This window comes from Oreochromis niloticus, linkage group LG11 (genome assembly GCF_001858045.2).
Source record: "Oreochromis niloticus isolate F11D_XX linkage group LG11, O_niloticus_UMD_NMBU, whole genome shotgun sequence".
Classification (NCBI taxonomy): Eukaryota; Metazoa; Chordata; class Actinopteri; order Cichliformes; family Cichlidae; genus Oreochromis; species Oreochromis niloticus.
Genome location: NC_031976.2, coordinates 36,348,349 through 36,369,423, shown reverse-complemented (window position 1 = coordinate 36,369,423; position 21,075 = coordinate 36,348,349). Strand labels below are relative to the sequence as shown.

The following is a 21,075-nucleotide window of genomic DNA, read 5'->3' as shown; positions in this document are numbered from 1 at the left end:
CACAAGACAATTTGCTGTAATAAGCGCATTTGATACCTTGTTTTTTTGAATGGCAAAAAATATTTGAATTCAACTCCAGAGCCCTTAGATCACCTGGCTGTCGCAAACCTTCAGATAGCCTCCATAAAGTTAACAGCATTCACTGCTGTAGTGCAACTACGGTGGCCACCCTGGCTCAAATCTTGAAGTGCGTAGCGCTTCTATTCGCCTGTTTACCTCATTTGTAATGATGATGTGAGGCCGAAACCGCTAGCTAGCTAGCCTAGCTAAAGTACTGAAGAGCCGGTAAAGGATGGAGGGAAAGAGGCGTGTGTCGGGGGGTACATTTTGATAGCCCCCCCTTTTACTTATCATCTCCTGGCAGCGGTTTGTTCAGAAAAGCAGCCGTCACGCTCTCATTAAGGCGCTAGCCTGTTAGCATGCTAGGTGCAGGCTAGACTAGCTTTAGTGGGTTTCAGTGTGATTTAATATGGCAGATAGCAAATTCAACACCACTCCTGACCGCTGGAATAATTTTCTAATTTACCTCTACTTAATAACCTTCGGTCGTTGTTCATAGCACCGTGTTTTTAGGTCAGCAAACCCCGCCTGCCGTTGAAGACTCCTTAGCTAACGCTGGTGCTAACCCAAAAGTGTTGCCTGGAATGGAGCCAGGCGACCTGCGAGAGAGCCCCGCCGGCTCCGGGGAATCGGACGTAGGGGAATGGAGGGAGTGTATTGAGGAGGTCAAAGCTGCGGAATACGATGGAAAGACTCAAGAAATGGCGCTCAGAGACACCTGCGAGGAAGGAGAGAGTGACAAACAGAAAAGCCCCGGAGAGCAATTACACAGTCCGTATGAAGAAGAGTTGGACCCCAGAATCCAGGTACCTCAAAATTCGGACTTTTTGTTTAATCTATTGGTGACCGTTAAACATCCTTCAAGTCTATTATTACATTAATCAGCCGCTTTTAAATTACTGTTACCTACGCCTGGGTGTGTACATCCGGGATTACTTTCGATTTAGTGTGACAGAAAGGTATCAATGTATCCAAATGAGCACATGTTCATTATTTATTTAAGAGACAATGTCTTCATAATACGGTAATCTGTGCAAATCCCTGTCAGATCTGAAGTGATTATCCTGTCGCCAGTGTAACATACCTCTGACGTGTGTCACCTTACACTCCCAGCCTATTAACCACCGTCATTACAGTCAAATAGCACTACTAATACTTTCTCAATATAAATACGTGAGACACATATATTGTGTTTTTCCACAGGAGGAGCTGGAGCATCTCAATGAAGCCAGTGCTGAAATCAACAAGCTAGAACTGCAGTTGGATGTAAGTGCAAATAAATAATAGATAGAAAACTATTCAGTTATTACAATCATTATAAAATATAACTACCAAATAATCTCCTATTAAAGTCAATGATCGTTGGTTTTTTTTTTTTGTTTGTTTGTTTTTTTTAAATGGCTTCTCTTCTGTCCTCCTGTGTTTATTAAATGGTTGGAATTTGGTCAGTTTTCTAATGTTTTCCAACCTCCCCAGAATAGTAACTGATAGGTTAATTGGTGGTGAAAATAATCAGTTGCAAGTCTACTTGAAATGTATGTCAATTTAATAAGACTTGCCCTGCTTTTCGTGTCAGATTAAATAAAATTGCTTTGATGTTGACAAAACAAACTCATTATAGATGTGAAAAAACATTTATTGCCACCCTGGGAATTGCTTCTCAATGTGTTTGTGTCTAAATATTTTATTAGTCTACCCCGAAGGTGCTAATGAATATGATAATTTTGTTTTTCAATATGTGTAAAGCACAGACTCTGGAAAAGTGTGAGCTCTTAAAATGGAAGATGTAGTGGTGCTATTTGACACTCACTGAATCGGCTGCCCACTTCCTGTGTGAAATTGAATTAGTTGCTGCTTTACAGGTAAATCTAATCCTGTCATTTTCATGCATTGATCATCCAGGATGCCAGATCGGGATACCGGAAGATCCTCACAGAGTCTGCCCGAAAGCTGAACGCTCAGAGCTCTCAGCTCGGCAGCTGCATTGAAAAAGCGAGACCATATTATGAAGCTCGGCGCCTTGCCAAAGAGGTATACACAACAAGGTTTACATCTGTTTCTGTGCCAAATGGAAGAGTATGTGTTACACACATGCACGTTTTTTACTGCAGCATCTGGATTCAGGAATGAGAATCAGGTGCTCTGCTCGAGGCGAGGGAAAACAAACATCGAGTGTTGCAGCTGCAGTTTGTGAATGTGCAAAAGTTCTGAGTAGGGAAGGGAAATCTCAGTGCAAATGTGTTTTTGCTTTTTAAAAGAAATTGTTTGTTTTTTTTGAGAAACACACTGATCCCCAGTGTAAACTGCATCTAGGTCTAAACACAATTTGAATGCTTGTTCTGTTCCTTTACAAGCTCTAGTTTTGGGCGATTTTGCAAACCAAGTAAATCTACAAATCTGACGTGTAAATCTGCGTTAACTCAGAAAACCATCATTCATGACACCAGCAAGCATATCTACTGAAACACTGGTGTGTTTACTGTATGCCTGTATGACTGTGTATATAATGACACAACGCTGACTTGGATGTGATGAAGCTTGCAATGTGATCTACATACTGTGTAGCTACGTTACAGCTAGCTGGCTAACCACCCACGTGTTGGCTGTGGAATATAAATGTCACTTATTAAATATTTGCTGTGTGCCATTAAATTATCTACTGCTGGTTAACCTCAATACTGTGTGATCTGATGTTAGCAGACACAGGAGTGGCCTCTGTGATGATTACGAAACTTTGAGCTGTGCGTGTTTGTCATTGACACCTTGTTTTCTTTTCTAACTGGATGTGACAGATGGGTGGAACTGACTGTAAAACTGCATCCTCACTGGCGATTGGCCAGTATCTAAAATTGAAATTTACATTACCTGGGCACAAGTGGACCCTGTTACACTCAGACCTGCAGAGACTTGAACATCGATAACAGTTTGAAGTTGTTACCTGATGAAGTAATTTGAAAAATGATCGCCCAAGTTACCAAATCAGCACTGGAGGTTTAAATTTCGCTGATCACTTGCTCCTTATATTGCACCTTACAGCATATATAACTTGTATACAACTGTATATACATATCTATCTATCTATCTATCTATCTATCTATCTATCTATATATATATATATATATATATATATATATATATATATATATATGTATATATATATATATATATATATATATATATATATATGTATATGTATATATATATATATATATATATATATATATATATATGTTTTATCATTTATTGTAAAGTAATTTTAATGTAAAAATCTACATACTGCTAATGGAGAGATGCCAAACAGTTTTTCATTGTTCTTGTAACAGTAACAATAAAGATCTATCTTATCTTATCTCTTAGATGAACTAGCCAACCTGGTCCACCTAAGACAGTATTTTGATAAATGAGATAGCCGTCATTTGTCTGTGTTAGCAGGCACACTAGCATTATCTAACATTAGCCAGAAGAGAGAGCGAGAAAAGTTTCAGATTTGATTCCGAAAACCCAACAACCTTTGACAAGCAGGTCTTTCATTGACGTTAATGATTAGTGAATTCCATTTCTAAGATTTTGTTGATGCTGGGAGCAGAAGAAAGGCGCTGAGACAAAGCACCTGGGAATTACAACAAGCGTCACATTCTTTTGATTTTTGCTGAAAATTTGACCCCAGTCCTTCACATAGAAATCACATGTTTGAGATATGGAGGGAAGGTTTCATTTTTTCAAGTTGTGTTACAATATGTTCACACGTTGGCAATAAACAACATCTCATGCATTAAAAGTTACCTAACACATTCAGACTGAAAGGCAGTATTGTTTTCCTGTAATTGCATTTGCCTAGAAGCGTTTTGAACATAAAAACTATGATATGCAAACTCATTTCAGCAGAGAGATGACTGTAATTGGATTGAACAGAACAGGGGTGTTGTGTCCTTGTCGTATTCCACTGCTGTAGTTTGTTAAAGGTTTGTCTGCTCTCCATAGGCACAGCAGGAGACTCAGAAGGCAGCTTTGAGCTACGAGAGAGCCGTTTCTATGCACACAGCTGCCAGGGAGATGGTCTATGTGGCCGAGCAGGGCCTGCTGGCTGATGGCAAGAACACCCTGGATCCCACCTGGCAGGAGATGCTCAACCACGCTACCGCCAAGGTAACAGAGAAGAGCAGGAGCGGTTTTAAGATGCGTGGCTTTAATTTTTATTTGTTGCCTCACCGAGGTTGCTATAGTTTTACCAAGCATTGCAGAGTTCAGTAATGGGTCATTTCTGTGAGTTTATCTGGGTAGAGTTGGCATTTTGTCTAATTATTCTTGTTAGGTTTTTGCTCTCCTGTGTTTTTTTTTTGCGTGCACACATGCACACCATTATTTTTCTCTGTGACCTCGCTGCTCTGCTGTCTGCATTGTTTGTGGAAAAATAAGTGTGCAGATAAGTGGTAGTGATTCTTGGCAGCCTTGGATATACTCACAAACTCACTGTTGCTGGGTTACAATTGCCAGACTCAAAAAAAATACAGAGCCAGACAGCTGGTGAACTTCAGTGCCCTCTCAGCTGTAACATGCAGCCTGGATGACATGATTTTCTTGGCCTTGAGTGTCACAGAATGTATAAGAACTCTGTAAATGCTTGACTTGTTTCTTCCTTTCAGTTACAGCACAGTTTAGATCTAAGTGTGATCTGGCTTCTAGATATTATATTGATAGCTGGACTAGTTTGACGTTGCTGCAGTAGTTTCAGTCATCTGCAGATTTTAGAGATAGAAAAATTAGTGTTCTGAAAATCCCTCCAACTTTAGGGAAAACTGTGAATGCCTTTAGCTGTTTAAAAACACATTATGTTATCACTCAATGTCTTGGTAGCCAATAGAAAGCTAGTATAATGGCTGTTACGCTGGCTGCCGTAGTCCTGCAAACATAACTTTACTCAAAAAATCTATATCAAAATAAAAAGGTGGACGAAGTCACAACAGCATCAGCCACCGGTTTTGATTTTCATTCAGCAAAACCAAAGTACAAACTCCTTGGATTGGCTGTACTGCACAGAACAACATATAGTTCCTTAAGAAGACGCAACAGTGCAACACAGTGAAAAGGGTCAGTTCAGTGATTCTAGTTATCTGAAATGAGGCTTAGCAGACACAAATCAGCTACACCATGCCCTTTGATCCTGTAAAGCTGTGCATGTTAACACGGGAGCTTATAGTCACCGACTCACTTTTAGAGTCAAGCTTAAGTGGCCCCTGGAGGAACTGCCATTTAGGGCACTTTCATTCACTTACATCTTCATCCTCACAGGTTAACCTTTGTTTGACCAAATGCTTTGGCTTATGTCGGAGAACTACACTAGTAGACAGACCTGAAATGTGGCACCCTACTGTGTCAACAAATATTTGAAATCTGATTATATAGCTGAATATTTAAAAACACTGAACCTCAAACTTTGGATATAAAAAAACTGCATTTATGGGATCACGAGTAAAATAAGATAAAAATTTCATCTACCATCATCTTTGCTGTGGCAGAATGAGTGACATTTATTTTTCTTACATCTCTGGCACTAAACACCTACCATAATGTGTCAGAGTCAGAATAGCTGCTTAGTGGAGGCCCATTGCTGCTGATGTTCAAAGAGAGGTGAATGATTGATGTTGGTCTAATTAGGGAATCTAAGTGGACAGATATCAGCCGAGTACCTGTAGGTAACCGATGTCAAGGCCCAGAGTTTGTCTTGTTCTTAATTTTTCTTCTCCATTTCTCAAGTCTACCAAGTCTTTCAGGCTTTGAAGGTGGTCTTGATGGTTGGTAGCTTGTGTCTAAAGGAATATCTTAAAAATCCATAACTTCCTGACGCTTTGGTGTAATACGTATTTGACTACTTTGAGTTTGTGTGAGGGCCTTTAAACAAATAATCAAGTGTCATTTCATTTGGCAGCACAGACACAGAAAGTACAAAGTCTCGAATTGTGCTTTATTGTGCTATTAAAGTGTTTCCAGAAATTTAGAAAAGACAACAATAAAGAGTGTGCCTGAAACTCGGTGGATAGACATTTACAAATTAAACAAGAAGCCTTTTCAGTTATTTACTTTTTTAAGAAAATAAGAACTAATGAATAAGCAGTGAGCTAAATGGTTGGGAATGTAGATCAAGGCAAAGTTTATGATAAAACCAGTCATATTTGCATTAAGAGAAATTCCTTTTCCTGTTACTATGTCAGTTCCGTGCATCTCCTGTGTCTCTCGCAGGTGAACGAAGCGGAAGAAGAGCGACTGCGCAGTGAGAGGGAGCACATGCGTGTCACACACGCCTGTCAGGAGGCCGAGGCGCGGGTGCAGATGCTGCAGAAGTCCCTCAAGAGAGTCATCATCAAGTCCAAACCTTACTTTGAGCTCAAGGCCCAGTTCAACCACATACTGGAGGTAACACAAACACAAAGAGCCCAGTGAGACCTCTGTTTTTGATGCCCTTCTGTTTAGTGTTTCCCGCACTTAGAAAGCTTTAGCTGCTGATTTGGCAAAAGTTCTATAATATATTCAGTATTTTATGGATTTACTGGAGGTTACTGGGAGGCTATTTTCCTACTGGCATGAAATCAATGTTGAAATTGATGATGAAAGTTGCTTTGTGTGACTCCAGGAGCACAAGGCCAAAGTGCTGCAGCTGGAGCAGCAAGTAGCCAAAGTGAAGACCCGCTATTCCATCGCCCTGCGGAACTTGGAGCAAATCAGCGAGCAGATCCATGCTCAGAGAGGGCGGGATCCGGGCGAGGGGGGAGGACGCCCCTCTATCTGTGCCGGGCGGAGCCCCCCTGTCGGAGCAGAATCTGACATCAAGGTTCAGGCTGAAGGCGGGGCCTGTGGCGGCGCCATTGGAAGGGATGGAGTGGACGCATCTATCGACCTGGTGGAGAGATACAAGGAGAAGGAGCATGAGAAGGAGAGGGAGCGAGCCGGCTCGGATTCCCTTTCAGTCTTCAGCCTGCAGACCATCGCTTCTGACCTCGAGAAATACGACTCCGTCGAGCACCTCGGGGATCTCAGCGATGTGGGGAGCATCACCGGGGATGAAGGGGAGAAAGAAAAAACCGGAGTGACCAATAAGAGAGACAAGCTGGTGGAAACGAGCGCCAAAGAGCGACAGCAACAGTTCTATAAGCAGCACCACCGAAGCTTCAGTTTGTGAGGCTGTCATAGAAACAGCTGCTGTAAACAATGCAAAAATAAAAACAGCAATCCACATTAGGATAAACTTCCCTCATTAAAAAGGTACCAAACAAGAGACAGGGAAATAAGTGAAAAAGAAGGAAAGTTGCAGCAATGGGTGTAAATAAGCACACGCACATTATTCTAAAGCTGAACACAGTAAACAGTGTAGCCTAGTTAGAACACTACAGGATCTACAGAGCTTACATCCCTGCAGGACAAGTATTCAGTATATTTACTCCTCTGAAGGATTCTGGGATTCTAGAATTTGTTCCTTGAGCATGAAGGAGCAGCTAAGAAAGATGAAAAGTCTTGTTTGAACAGACATATTTAAAAAGGCATCATTTTTTGCTTTCCCAGGCTAATCGTTGATCTAACTTGGTGAGACTGGTAAAAACATTCTCCCTCGTCCTCCTCTGTTGTTTCCTCCCAGTCGAGTCGAGTCTCATCAGCGATTGCTTCAAGGTAGAAGGTCGCAGGGCCCCTGAGATCCCCACCTCCTTATCGAGAAGGGAAGAATGTAAAAAACGTTTCTTTGTCGGTGCAGAGTGAAAGCATGTTTGAATTCTTGTTCCATGTATTTATTTCCTGTAACATGCTGCAAGTTGTGCTTTTTTTGGAAGTTTTAGCACAAGAGAATGCGTTTTTTAAAATCCCTGAAATGAGTCTTAAGGCAGCATGCACTCCATCATTTCGTTTTTTGAGCGCTGCTTGCTGAAACAAACACTGACACAATCAGCCTTATTTGTTTTATTTAACTTGGTGTCGTAACACTGGAGTGTCATGATCCAGATGATTTGGATATTGTTTACATTTGTGTATATTTTTTGCCCTTGTTGTAATTTGAGGTGTGCCTTGACACAAACAAATTTAGCTTGAGTCGTAGTTTGTTGTAATCTCAGTTTGGAACCATTTAAATATGAAGTGAGTGCCCTTTTTATGATTTTAAAATATTTTTAACAACCTGACTGATTTTTGACAAGAATTGAAAGAGTTCTGATGATGATTTTTTTTGGTTCTTTTATGATTGTACTTTGTCAAAGAAGCAAAACAATGAAGTCAGAAAAGAAAGACTTGTAAATTTGTGTAATTATTACAAAGCTGGAAAATACTGACATGTACAGATGTTGAATCTTTGCTGTACAGATGTTCTGAATATCACAGACATATTTAAAGTCTCATTATTGTCAGTTTATCCGAAAAACCTCACTTTTCACCGCTGTCTTAACAGTTACTTTTCACCCTCTGAATCGCATTTGTGAGTTAGTCGGATTGGATTGTCACACCTGTAATCAATAAAAGCAGATCCTGCTGCCTGGCCTTCTGTTCTTTCATGCCGAATTCAGTGGGATGGGAATTTGTGAATTTCTTCCCTCGCCTTCCTTCAATTATTCAGCAGACATATAAATATGAAGCAGGATCGCGAGAAGATGGAAGAACGGGGAGAGGCTGATTTAATAGATGACCAGTGTTGTGGGGATGACTGATTGCTGCCTCGTTGACTTAAGCTCCAAAGAGCTTTAGAGAAAGGCTTAACAATGTAGACCGCGTTAATACCACAGCGCCATATCTGCACCTCCTCTTGTCTTCCTGCCGTCGATATAATTATCCACGTGGACTGAATCTGCAAGCTTATCATAAATCCAAAGCCGCTTCTTAAGATTGTGCTATGTTTTTGCTGTTGTGGGGCTTTAGACGTCGGCATGTTTCATCTTGGAAAGGAGGGAAAGAAAAAAAGATCCGATAAATGCGTGAGGGGGGCTGTTACGCACGGTGCGTCTCCATCATGACGTCGTGAATTAGCTCAAGATCGTAGAGGTGGAGAGAGGAAAAAAAGGAGGGGAGTGTGGTGAATCGCTGTTTCGTCGTTTATGGTGGGGTTGCGTTTGTATATAGTGGATGTATGGGGCTTTTTTTCTCTATGGATTTTTTGTCATCTCTTCTCTTGGCCATGCGTAACTGCAGTACACGGAAACAATCCGAATGAGAGCCGTCTCGTTTTTGTAAGATTCTGTTTACGCACGGAGCAGCTTGCACATTTACTGTATAGCCATATTAACAGAGCCATAAAAATCGTTGCAAAGATGCATATTTCTACCAAATAATCTGACACCGGGCTTTTCCCCTGGCGGGTCCCACCCGGAGGACTTACTCTTATCTTCACTGAGCGCATCGAAACTAATAGTAAGTACACACATGCTACAGCTTTGCTTCAGGGCGCTACATGCTATTAGTGCTGTGGGTCGCGATGTTAGAGCACATTGATTCAGGAGACGCTCCATTTCCCGTGCACAGAATCTAGACAGCTGTCACATTTGAATGCAAGAGGCGTTCATTTTTTCGATGGGCCTGATTTGTTTTGATCCAGCCTGTTTGCATTTACATTTTAAAGCCTTTTAGAGACAGAATGCGAGCTCTGGCTCCTGTTTATGCAAGACGCAGCCGCTTTAGGCTGATGACATGATATTTGGACATCCTTTCATAGGAGGGCTTGTTAATATGGTCGGCCTTCCTCTACAGGCCATCACGGATTCCCTAGTCAACACCCGACGAGCAACTACCGGCAGCATACGGTTGGTGGCACCCTTACTGTGACCCTCACGTCTCTGTAGTTCATGCTCAGCCATGCACAGAATGCAGCATCTGAGTGTGTGTGCATGTGGAACCGCCTGAAAATAGCCCACTGTGGGCTATTCTCAACATCACTGTGGTGCTGAAATGGGCCGGATCAGTCCTTATCCAGGGAAGCTTCCGGCAGCAGACTCACACAAGGAAGTGTAGGCAGTGTGTGTGCAGCAGTGACATTGGAAGTGGATGGGATTGAGGTGTGTGAGATGTTTCATGTAGCAGTTGTGTTTTGGAGGCGCTGTCCGTGGTGCTGAAGCCTTAATTGCTTTTCCAGCTCGAGGCCAGTCGACAGGCCCCCCTTCTTTCCCCTCTGTCTGCTCAGTGCCAGGACAGCCTCAGCTGATGGAGTCGGCTGGCTTTGTGCCGTTAGGCTGCTCACTCACACAGTTTGCTTTTATCCGGCTGGGTGTGTGATCGCTGATATTAATGACTCCTGCTGAGCTGTCCTTCTTTCTCTCCCTGCTTCCCACACGGGACCAGAGCACACACACACAAACACACACCTATAATATGCACGCTCTAGTGGTGGTGTCTACCTCCTGCATGCTTCTTGTCAGTGAACTCTAAAAATACACTGGTTAATGCTAATGAAGTTTCCAGCAGAGTTTGTCTGCCTTCCACAAGCAAGCCTCGCTGCCATCTGTCTCCCTCACTGTGGTGCTTTACTTTGTTATCCCCCTCCACCCATCCCATCCCATTCCCCCCCCCACACACACTTGATCTATCTCTGTACTGTCATGTTAAGCGTGAGAGTGTTTGGATGAGTTTTGTTTGTTCATGTGAGGCAACCACATAAAGCAGCATTTATAATTCAAAACTGCAAATGAACAGCTATATATAGGGTGTTTATCATCGATACTGTATGTGTGTCTGTTTCTGGGTGTGTGTGTGTGTGTGTGTGTGTGTGTGTGTTCCCCTGCCTGCCAACACTCCAGGGGCTTTGGGACTCCTGGGTCTTTTCACTGTTTTCTGGTAAGAAAACCACACTTTTTTTTTTTGTCTGTTGTCATGGAGTCTGTGTACACATTAAATTCAGTTAACCTAAGACATTTTGTGACGTGCATTATGACCAGTAAATTCACACTTTGTGTAAAGAGATTTCACATGTCTGGTTACAGGTGTAGAATTGCAGCATATGGGAACATCAAGTTGTATGAACCCCTTTTGGGATCCTAAGGGAGCTGCCAAGTTGATGAATTGCCTCAAGTGAAAAAAAATCAGGGCATGTGTGCAGACCTCTGTAGCCCACTCTTTATCTCTGCTTGAGGGCTGCATGAACTGCTGCTGACATTATGGACCCAAATCTGTGATCAAACTGTCGACGGTCGTGGTGCTTTCAGTGGAGCTGCTAGTGAATTGCTCAGCTGAATCATTGTTCCTTAAAAGTCTGTCAACACACCAAATAGCAGCACTCATCTCGCAAAAGAAAGCTTTTGCAGCCACACTTTACTAGCTATTCTGGATATTTTTCCACTCTGGAAGAGAAGAAAAGTCTGTTGAGTTTGCTTTGGTGTGAAATGGGGATCCACTTTGCAAAAAAATATCAGCGTCAGCCATCAAAGCCTGAGCTGAAATCTTGTCTACAGGGCTTTTGAAATGAACCTGAGCCGTCTGCACGGTGAATACAAACAGAAGCAGAGAGGGAAAAGTGGACTCATCGTGCAGCTTATCCGCCAGGTTGAAAAAGCTTTTTTTGCCAAAAGGTTGATGCAGTGAAGCGAAAGTGACTGCATCTGAGAACAGAGTGTGCGGCATTAATACTGTAAGGATATTTTCTCAGTAACCCATTTCTTTTTTGTCTCTTCCGTCTTCTTCCAAAACTCTTGATTTCCCTGCCACACTTCCCCGTTTTAAAACCTCTCTCTCTCTCCTCCTTCTCTTTCAGATCCAGAAATGGCACGGCTATTGTTTCTGATTCTTCTCTGTGCTCTTCCATCTCTCGTTGTGCCCATACATAATTCATCAGCTGGAGGTAATTTGTGTGCAGGAATCGGTGTGTGTGTGTGTGTGTGTGTGTGTGTGTGTCTGTTTACAATATGCAGTAATGGACAGAAGTAACTCCGCAGAGATTGCTAAGTGACCCGAGTGAAACGCTGCAATTTGTGCAGCGAGGAAGGCGTCAGTTAAACTGATAATATATCATGTTGCTGTAATATATCTGCATTATCTGGAGACATAGAGCTTTCTTTCTATGCGCTTATCGTCCTTCATTCTGCCTCCTCCTCCTCCTTTTTTTCCCCTTTCCCCAGGCTGTGCCATCATCCGGCCTCCCAGGGATGGTGGGATCCGCTATAGAGGCCTAACACAAGAACAGGTACAGAGAATCTGGTTACTGCAGAGTATTGAAGCTCATCAGTCAAATCAATCACATGAGACTGCTCCCAGTTTGAAGATTTCAAAATAAGTGACACAGAAGTAGATTTGTGCCTGCTAAAAAATAAATAAATGTAAAAACATCTCATATAATAATTTACCAATATGTGCATCCAAAAATATAAAAACAGGCATTTAATAAATTCTAAAATGTGGTGCAATTAATTTGTCTTATTGATGGATTTTTTTTTGCAATGACTTGTATTGATTTGGTTAAAAAATGTTTGAGGTTTGAGGGTGTTGGGGAAAGGAAACATTAATAATTAAATAAATTAATAATATAAAATACTCCATAAATGTGTAAATATCATGTTAGGCCACCAAAAGTAATATTTAAAAAAAGAACAGACATAACTGCTTTAAAAATTTGTGAAAATTATATATTTCAAATTTAATTTTCTTTATTTTATAACAATAATAAAATAATGTAACAATATTTTATTGCTTTTGGAAAATAAACAGAAAAATAAATAATAATAAATTTACAAACAGAGAAACAAGAATACGAAAGTGAATTAAATAAGAAATATCATTTTACATTACATGCTGTAAATTATTTAATGTTGATTATTGGGTTGTAAATCATGTACCGTCTATAGGTTTTACCTAAAACATCCTTTTAAAAATTGTTTTGAATGCTTATTTTTTGGGGGGATTTTCAGTCCTCCGTATCTTCTTTAAAGATGACAAAATTCACTGGTGATTAAAACTTTATGAAGAGAGAGACTTTAGCTAACGGCTGAATGATTTTACACAACACACTGACTAACTAGAGAACACATGTGAGACCTGGCAGGCTGCAGCTGTTGTTTGAAGACACCACGAAAGCCTGTGTTTACTGGAGGAAAAAGAAGTTTATAGCTCATAACCAGCAGAGAACATCTCAAACCTGTCGTCTGGCACTCCAGCTTTACAGTCACACATGCTGTACCAAACATACAAACAATGAGCTGCGCTCTGAGGACGGGACAGTTTTGCCAAGACCACTTGCGAGCTTTTGTAACTGATAATGGCAGCGAACTGAGGTGTGACATTGCAACAGCAATCAATAAGGGACAAATGTCTGTGTTGTCAGTAAGAAGTGTCCAAGTCAGTCCCGTTAATCACTGAGCCAAAATTTTACAGAAACCCCCCCCCCAAAAAACGTAGCAGGTTCTCATTTCCTTTAGCATGAGTGACGTGGAGTTATTTACAAATGAAAACCTCCTGTTTGAGTTTGACCATAGACTGTATATAAAAGATGAACTCAGCATTTTGAAACCTCAGCATTAGCATTTTGGGCACTGTCATATTTTTTTTAATTAATTAAGTTTTTGAGGCAGAAATGGAAAATATTTGGATAACAGATTGGAGTGCTAAGTTATCGCTTAATGCTAGTAAGCTTGGTTAGCTGTATTCATAAACTGCATGAGTGCAATGCAAAGACATGCATACCTGCTAATTTAATGGTAAGTGAAAAACTAATACAATTCCAGAGTTTCACTCCGCAGCACTGAGGGACAAACTTCTTGAATGAGCTGCAGGTCCAGCAGACACCTGTCAGTGGGAGCACCCACTGCACACCAGTCCTAAAGGGGGAAACTATCCATAGAGGGTGACACTGCTTTTATCAGTAGGCTGTAAACATGTTTATTTTTGCAGTAAAGTTGGACATAATGTGGGCGTCTATGTGGAGTTTTGCACATGGCTATTAGCGGAAGTGCAGAGTTTGGCACCGGCTTCATTTTTCAACCCAACAAGTTTCTGCTTAAGATATAAAAATTGCATCCAAAACTTCCACAGCTCCCATATGGCCAACAGTCCCACAGAGCATGTTTCACAACCTTGAACATGACATTGTAATAGTTTCTCATGAAATTTAATGTAAAAATTTAAAAAGCAAAAGATCCTTAATGATCTAGTTTAGCTCTAACATACGGCCCAACATGCTACCATGAAATTGGCTTCACATAAAAATGAAACTTAACAGTTCCAAAAACTCTGAGATTGGGCTCTCAGAGGTATTTTGTGCTGTAGCTGCATGCCTCGTTCCAGTTAAGTGACTTTCTGAAGCCTCTGTTTACTCAAGCTGTGTACAGGGTGCCGCAGCACTGTGCAAACTACAGCTACAACCTGGCAGGCCAAAATTTTATCAAGCGCTTAAAGTGATATGCCAGCTGGATTGAAGTGTGCATGGGGATGGATTTGTCCCACAGGCCTTGATTTAGATGATGTCAGCTGGAGCACTGTTATCTTAGACGGCCCAATACACATCAATGCATCAATAATTGTGATCCGGTAATTTATTATTCTGCATAATAATGACTTGATGTTAGATACATGAAATAGTTTTTAATGCTCAAACTTTTTGACCCTTTACTAAACGCTGGAATACGTGTTTTACTGCTACATAAAGTGATGTTTCAACAGTTGTACAACAACACCACTTTTCGTGTATTATATCTGACTCAGAACGCAGGGTGGCACACAAGCCTGAAAATTGTTTTAAACATCTCGGAAACGGTGATGACTCTTTGCGCGTTGATGATGGAAACTTGGCAGTTTGACTGAAAGCATGCGTCACTACAGTTTCTGAAGAGCAGTCCCTCGGTGGCTTTTAAACAGTCACTACAGTCACTGACGTGGGCAGTGAATGGGAACATGGCAGTGTGTTAAAAAATGATTTAAGGGCAAAGCGCACACACACGGATACACCAAGCGCCTCCGATAACAGAGAGGGATCAGAACAGGAGCTGGATGTTGAGCGATTCGATCAAATTCTTTACTTTTGGATTCTGGACGGTACCGAGGCGACCGAGTTGACACCAAATAAGAAACAATGAATCGGCTCAGTTGCAGCAGAAGTAGCTGAGCATGTGCTTATACAGAGATAAAATGAAAGGAGTGTTTGGCAGTACTGTGACACTGAGAGCGGCTCAGGAAAAAGTCTATTTCATACTCAAAAATAAGTCACTTTTTACTTAATTCCTTCAGAAACATAAAAGACAATATAGAACACTGGAAGTTCAAAGTATTGTGAATATTTTAAAGGTTGAATGGAGTTTGTAGTGCAGTGTAAGTCAGAGGAGCTGAGCAGGTTAGAGTGAGCTGGGAGGAGTGTAAAAAAATGGAGGGTTAAACTTTTGCTGGTGGGAGGCGTCACGATTTTTAAAGCTGGATTCCTCAGCATGAGCCACGTTTATAGTGTCATTAATAGCAGAAATAATAATGATGCTTGAGAGAAAAATGCAGCAATGACCCGCTGCCATTAAGACAAATTCACTTTATTAACTAAAGTAAGATTGCCTTGTTGCTTGATATAAAGAATGATCCTGTTGTGATTGGTGTTCGTTTACACCACTTTTACAGCTTGGCTTGAGTAAGGCACCCTGTCTATGATGAGTAGTAATGGTATAATTTAAAAACACTGGTGGCTACCCCTGCCAGGAGGCTGCTACCCCTCAACCTCCAGCCAGCAGAAATTGTTAGGTGGCACAAAGCCTCTGGAAGTACAAGTTCGAGAACACACATTTCCCAGGTCCCAGTCGATCTTAGTGGGGTGCACATGAGCCTTAGTAACTTTATTCAGCATTCAATTCAAAAAGCACATGGCTAAGCCAGAACCAGGAATAACACATGCTAAAATTATAATAAACATAAACCACTGAGAACGCAGGCATCTCCTACGACTGGTATTATTACTTTATGACCATTGTGGTTTTTGATTGTTTGTAAGTGAAATAGCCTTTTGATGCCGTTTTTGCTGGGTGCTCATAAAATAAAAGTGTATCAGCTGTGTGATTTTTGACCTTTTCCTCATCACAAAAGAATTCTGACATCTTTCTCGAGTTAAAGGTTTTCAGAACACTTTTGACCTTGACCTTGAGGTCAAGTAGATACACCTGTGGTATCAATTAGAAAATTCTACTTTGCCTCATTCTCAAATGAACGTGTTCACAAAGTTCTCAGACTATTCTGACTTCCAGCTCTGATTTATTCGCAGTTCCATTCAGTCGATAGTCAGTCAGCTGAAGCTGTCAATTACATCAAATTAGCGGTCGGTCTCACTGACCACTCAAAGCACTTAACAGCATAAGCAGACTACAGAATCTAAAGCAAAATCTTAAAATGCCCCAGACTTCATTTTCCTAAACAGATACACATCACTTCACAAACACGTTGAGTCTGACATTAGTGGGACAAATTATGGATTTTTACGGCTGAAGATCTGTTGAATAGATATTGAGAGTTTAGTGGCTGCACATGAAAACTGTTGCTTTATATAGCTTTAAAGGGAACTCTGTCCATGTGGAAAAAGAAAGCTCCACCAATATTATCTGGTTATTACAACTTTAAGCTAATGGTGCAGTTTTAGAGAACTTACTGATCACAGTGTTTCTCAAGCTGTGGGGCATGGAGCCACCGCAGGTCAGCTGCTGACAATGAGAGAAAAAACAGAATGAAAATAAGCTGAATACAAAGTATTTTTGTACGGGAAATATAATGAGTGTTTGCCTGTGTTATCATCCCGAGCTTGATTTCTCTAAAAATTCAACTTTGATCCCATTTTATTTTTAATGTTTATGAAAAAAATAGTGTGTGTGGTATTATTAAAGTTTCTTTTTCTCTTCTTTAAGTGAGGGTATGCCAGAACAAGTTGGAGAACCACTGACTTATCAAGTCATTTAGAATTTAGTGGCTCTGTGGAAAATCTTGAAGTTTTGCTTAAAAAATATATGTTTCATAGGTCAGCCTTTGCTGCATCAATTTTATGAGTTTCATATTAAACATTCATATTTTAGAAAAAGAAACAAGTCAAACTGCTCCAGACTTCCTATCATGCCCTGGTACTGCTTCAGCTTAGTTGCTGAGTTGTCTGAAGTTGGCTCAGAGGGACGCTACTTCTCGCTAGATCTCATCCTGCTGTTCCTGCTTTTAGCTTAGATTATCTGGCAATTTAAAAAAATTAAGATCAGGGTTTCTAAAAACTGTGGTGTCACTATTCACTTTCTCTTGCAGATTATGAGCTAGGTTGAAACATAACTGGGGGCTTGTCTGGGATGGTTTGAACATCACGTTTTTGTTTATAGAGAGCGAAACCATAAAAAAGTGACAGTAGAATTTAAAAGCAATGACTCTTTCCAGGAGTCGTGATCTGGTTACTAAAAAAAATATGCAAGTGCAAAAGTACTAGCTAGCTAACATCACAGCTAGCTGCGTGCTTGTCACGAGCCTCTGTCAGGGTTGATGCTTCCTTCTGAACAGTGATTTATTTATTTTTTTTGATTAACTGGGTCATGAGATCTGCAAAGAGACACCACTGCTGTAGAATTTGTGCAATACATTATGTAAACACCATAAGGCGAGTGCCATTTAGTTCCATTATATTCAAAAGGAGGCAGACATTTCTACAGCTGATGTTCCAAAAATAGGGAAACTAGCAAGAAAACAGTCTGGATAGATAAATAGCTTTACGGGCCAGAGGAAAAATATGTCAATTTGATTTTTGGTGTAAACTGTCCCTCTTTTAGGTTGGGGGGGGAAAAAATCCAAAAAATATTTTATTCTGCTTGAGGATTATAGAAATACAGCCACACTATTACATCACATAGAAAAGATTTACTTTAGACACACATTTCTTCCTAATTTAGACGATATATTTATCATCTTTGCAAATGGGTAGGGGGCAAATCTTTGATATTAGAAGCTTTTTGGATTAAGGTGGCCACATTTCAAATTGGTACTGACTGATATCTAACTAATTGCAGACCTGTGAAGTTTGTAAATGCGACAACGTCCTGGATATGAAATAATATGGTCTTCTGTTGCAGTAAATCCCCAAATGACATCTACTTTTACCTCCTCATCTTAGAATGAACAAGTAATGAATATACAAAACTTTCATAAAAATGTCTGTCGTTACATAGTTAATCCTTTAATGCCAAGAGTGTCATATTTGATCCATGAGCTCTTCATCATTGTGATTTTTTTTAAAACCGTAACTCCCTTATAAACTGAGTAATAAATGTAGCAAAAATGATCTAATTAAATCTCATTTATACAAATTGATATTTAATTTAATCTTTTATTTCATTTGTCAGAAGCTTCATTAAACATTCGACTTTGGAAAATTTGAATTTTCTAGCAGTTATTCCATCGTTCAGGCTTTACTGGGTTAAAATTGTTGCACATGCACTGTAAACCGTTAACTGTAAGCAGTACAGCTTTTCTTCCTCAGCAGATCAACATGAAAACGGTTCCTTAGTGTCAAATTTCCTTATTGTTCGTTGTTCAAATGTATGTATGCAGCTATGACCAAAGCCATTTAAAATGAAACATAAACCTTTTTCCCTCGCATATATTTCCGTCCCCTCACAGGCAGAGAAGATGTAATTCAGAGAGTGACAGCACATCAGTTCAGACAGTATCGCACTAAAATGTTTTCCCTTGTCGAGCTTTACTGTCGTGGCCATATGGCACTGTGACACAGAATGAAGAGGCTTCTTAAGTGAAGGAGAAAAACTTGTATGAGAGACCATCAATCACACTTTCCTTCCCCTGATCTCTCTGCCCCTGTTCTCTTCACAGATCCGCAGTGTGCAGATCCTGCCTGTGGATTATGAGATAGAGTACATCTGCAGAGGAAACCGAGTGATCGTGGGACCGAAGGTCAGGAAGTGCTTACCCAACGGCACGTGGACCGACATGATGCAGGCCAGCAGATGTTGTAAGTCCTCTTTGGGCTCATTCCCATTCTATTTTCGTCCCGTTCCTCGTCCTTCTTTCATCTTTCCTTTTCCCCCCTGCAGACAGATCCTGTGCACAATAATCAGCTCTTTCTTAAGTGTCACGTCTGCTTAATCAGCATCAAATTAAAACCACACTTACGCTGAAATGAAATCCCAGTTGTTTTGACAGTGCTTCACCACCCTCCCTGTTTACTGTGTCAGATACTGTGCAGCATTCACTGTCGCCATCCCCAAAACCGCTGTGAAATTCCAAAGTAAAGTGAACTGATGCAGTCTGACTTAATGAAATGAAACCACACCTTTTTATTTGTGTGGCTGCCAGCATTTGTTAGCATCATTTTAAAACTCCACTTCCCCCTTAGGGTGAAGTCAAACTTCTAAGCTCAGCACTGACATGCCATCACTGTTTAAGTTAAACCAGAGCCTGTCCAGGAGAACCATTCCACTTCCTGTTAATACCACGGGGCTGTATTTCATCAGGGGAGCTCATGAGATAGTCCTGAATGAGTAGGAGTGTATGTAGCTAAATGGGTAAACTAGTTATTTTCACTAAAAGTATGAATTTTATTTAAGTTTTGACAAATAATCTAAAAAATACGTCTGAATGGAAAAAAGAAAAACACTTATGTCCTTTAGTGTCTGTTACACTGAAGCTGATTTAGCCCCCAAAAACACTAGCAATCTGCTAATGCACGATGAATGGTACATCAAGGATTTACCACAGGACTTCCTCTTTTTAAAGCAACTTTTTAAAGTGATGACGAGACATTAGAAAGATGGTTACATTTCAACAGAAGCCTCGATGTGTGTAGAAGAAGCAGCCAGTTGTGGGGGTTGAAAATGATGCTGTCTGCTGCTACAGATTCTCCGCTGCTGCTCGCTTCATGCCTGAAATTAAAATGGCAGCTCCTGTAAAGTGGCTTAGGTGCTGCGATGTATCTAATACTCTCAGAAATATATTTCACCAACATCAGAACCAGTAACAGAATCTAAAAATGCAACCGTATCTCTTGATCCTTTCTATCAAAAACATGAAGAAAATTTCCAGAAAATGTTTGTCAAAAAATGCATTAACACAGAAATGGGCAAAAGCTCCAAAAGGCCCCATTTATTCTCAACTTGTCTAAAAATCATGTTTTCTTGAGCGTTTAGAGGTCGTTTGGTCAAAGTGGAACTTCACCCAAAGCTCTGAGCCCAACTCCATCCTCTGCATAATGAGAGAGGTGGGGAGAGGGTGTGGAGGCGCTCGGTGATTTGCAGGCCGCGTAAAATACAGAGCAGCACCAGAAAGCAATTCATCTCCACCTGCCACAGAGTTATGAATTCAAATGGAGGAATTTTCCCTCCAGAATCTCCCGAAACAGGCGTTAATGTGGCGGAGGATCACGGTGGTCGGAAGCCATATTCATTTAAGCCGTTAGCTCACGGACATAGTGATGTGATGTCGCCTCAGTGTTAGGTTGCTGCCAGTCTGAGCCAGAAGTGATCATATTTAGACGACAGGGCCGAGTGATAAGTTGTCAGCTAACACTGATGGAGTGTGCAGATACTGAGACACGTCTCTACAGAATAATGAAGTAATACAATTTCACTCATCAAAAACCGGAGCACTGTTTTCTTGGGCGGCCTGTCTCACACCACGGCCACACTGTCACATAATTCCATTAAAAGGCTCCAAACGGCACCAACAGCACAAACACAGTGGAGCAGTCCAGTTCAATGATAGGACACCCATCACGGTGGCCACGCCCCCAACTTTAAGCCGGAGTTTGGAGGCGGAGTTTGACCATCATAAGGGATTACGAAAGGAGGAAACTGTTGTGCCCTCATGATGTTTATTAGTACGTAGTAGTAGTAGTATTAATTTAAAACACGAGTCTATGGTGACCGGCTTTTGGAGTCAGAGGAACTGCAGTGTTTTGGTTTTTCTGCATCAGAGGTTTCTTTCGCTCTCCCTCCGTCTGACTATCAACGGGTCATCCTTCCTTCTCCAACTATACGCTGATACATGCAGGTGTGAAGAAAGAACGCAGCGCGGCAATTTATTTCTACTCCTGACAAAATCAGCGAAACATTGCACCAAAATCAAGAC

The 21,075-nt window shown here is 40.9% G+C and overlaps 2 protein-coding genes across 7 annotated transcripts in view; both read left to right on the top strand.

Moving 5' to 3' along the window:
- Window positions 1–160: 160 nt before the first annotated feature.
- On the top strand, window positions 161–8,568 carry sh3bp5la (SH3-binding domain protein 5-like, a). Its single transcript, XM_003451259.5, has 6 exons — window positions 161–866; window positions 1,264–1,326; window positions 1,963–2,091; window positions 4,042–4,206; window positions 6,298–6,471; window positions 6,689–8,568. The coding sequence occupies exons 1-6, from the start codon at window positions 645–647 to the stop codon at window positions 7,232–7,234; spliced, it is 1,299 nt and encodes a 432-aa protein (XP_003451307.1). The 5' UTR covers window positions 161–644; the 3' UTR covers window positions 7,235–8,568.
- Window positions 8,569–8,725: 157 nt separating this feature from the next.
- Window positions 8,726–21,075, top strand: part of gabbr1a (gamma-aminobutyric acid (GABA) B receptor, 1a) — a 128,022-nt gene continuing 115,672 nt past the window's right edge. For 3 of the 6 annotated variants that reach the window (XM_005456072.4, XM_003451260.5, XM_005456073.4), the window contains exons 1-4: window positions 8,726–9,438; window positions 11,768–11,854; window positions 12,132–12,196; window positions 18,823–18,961. In XM_005456072.4, the coding sequence (XP_005456129.1) occupies window positions 11,776–11,854; window positions 12,132–12,196; window positions 18,823–18,961 (283 nt within the window). In that variant the 5' untranslated portion in view covers window positions 8,726–9,438; window positions 11,768–11,775. Of the gene's footprint in view, window positions 9,439–9,774; window positions 9,828–10,836; window positions 10,855–11,468; window positions 11,645–11,767; window positions 11,855–12,131; window positions 12,197–18,822; window positions 18,962–21,075 lie in introns of those variants that run through there. The other 3 variants (XM_005456070.4, XM_005456071.4, XM_025911810.1) reach the window with 3 other exon arrangements.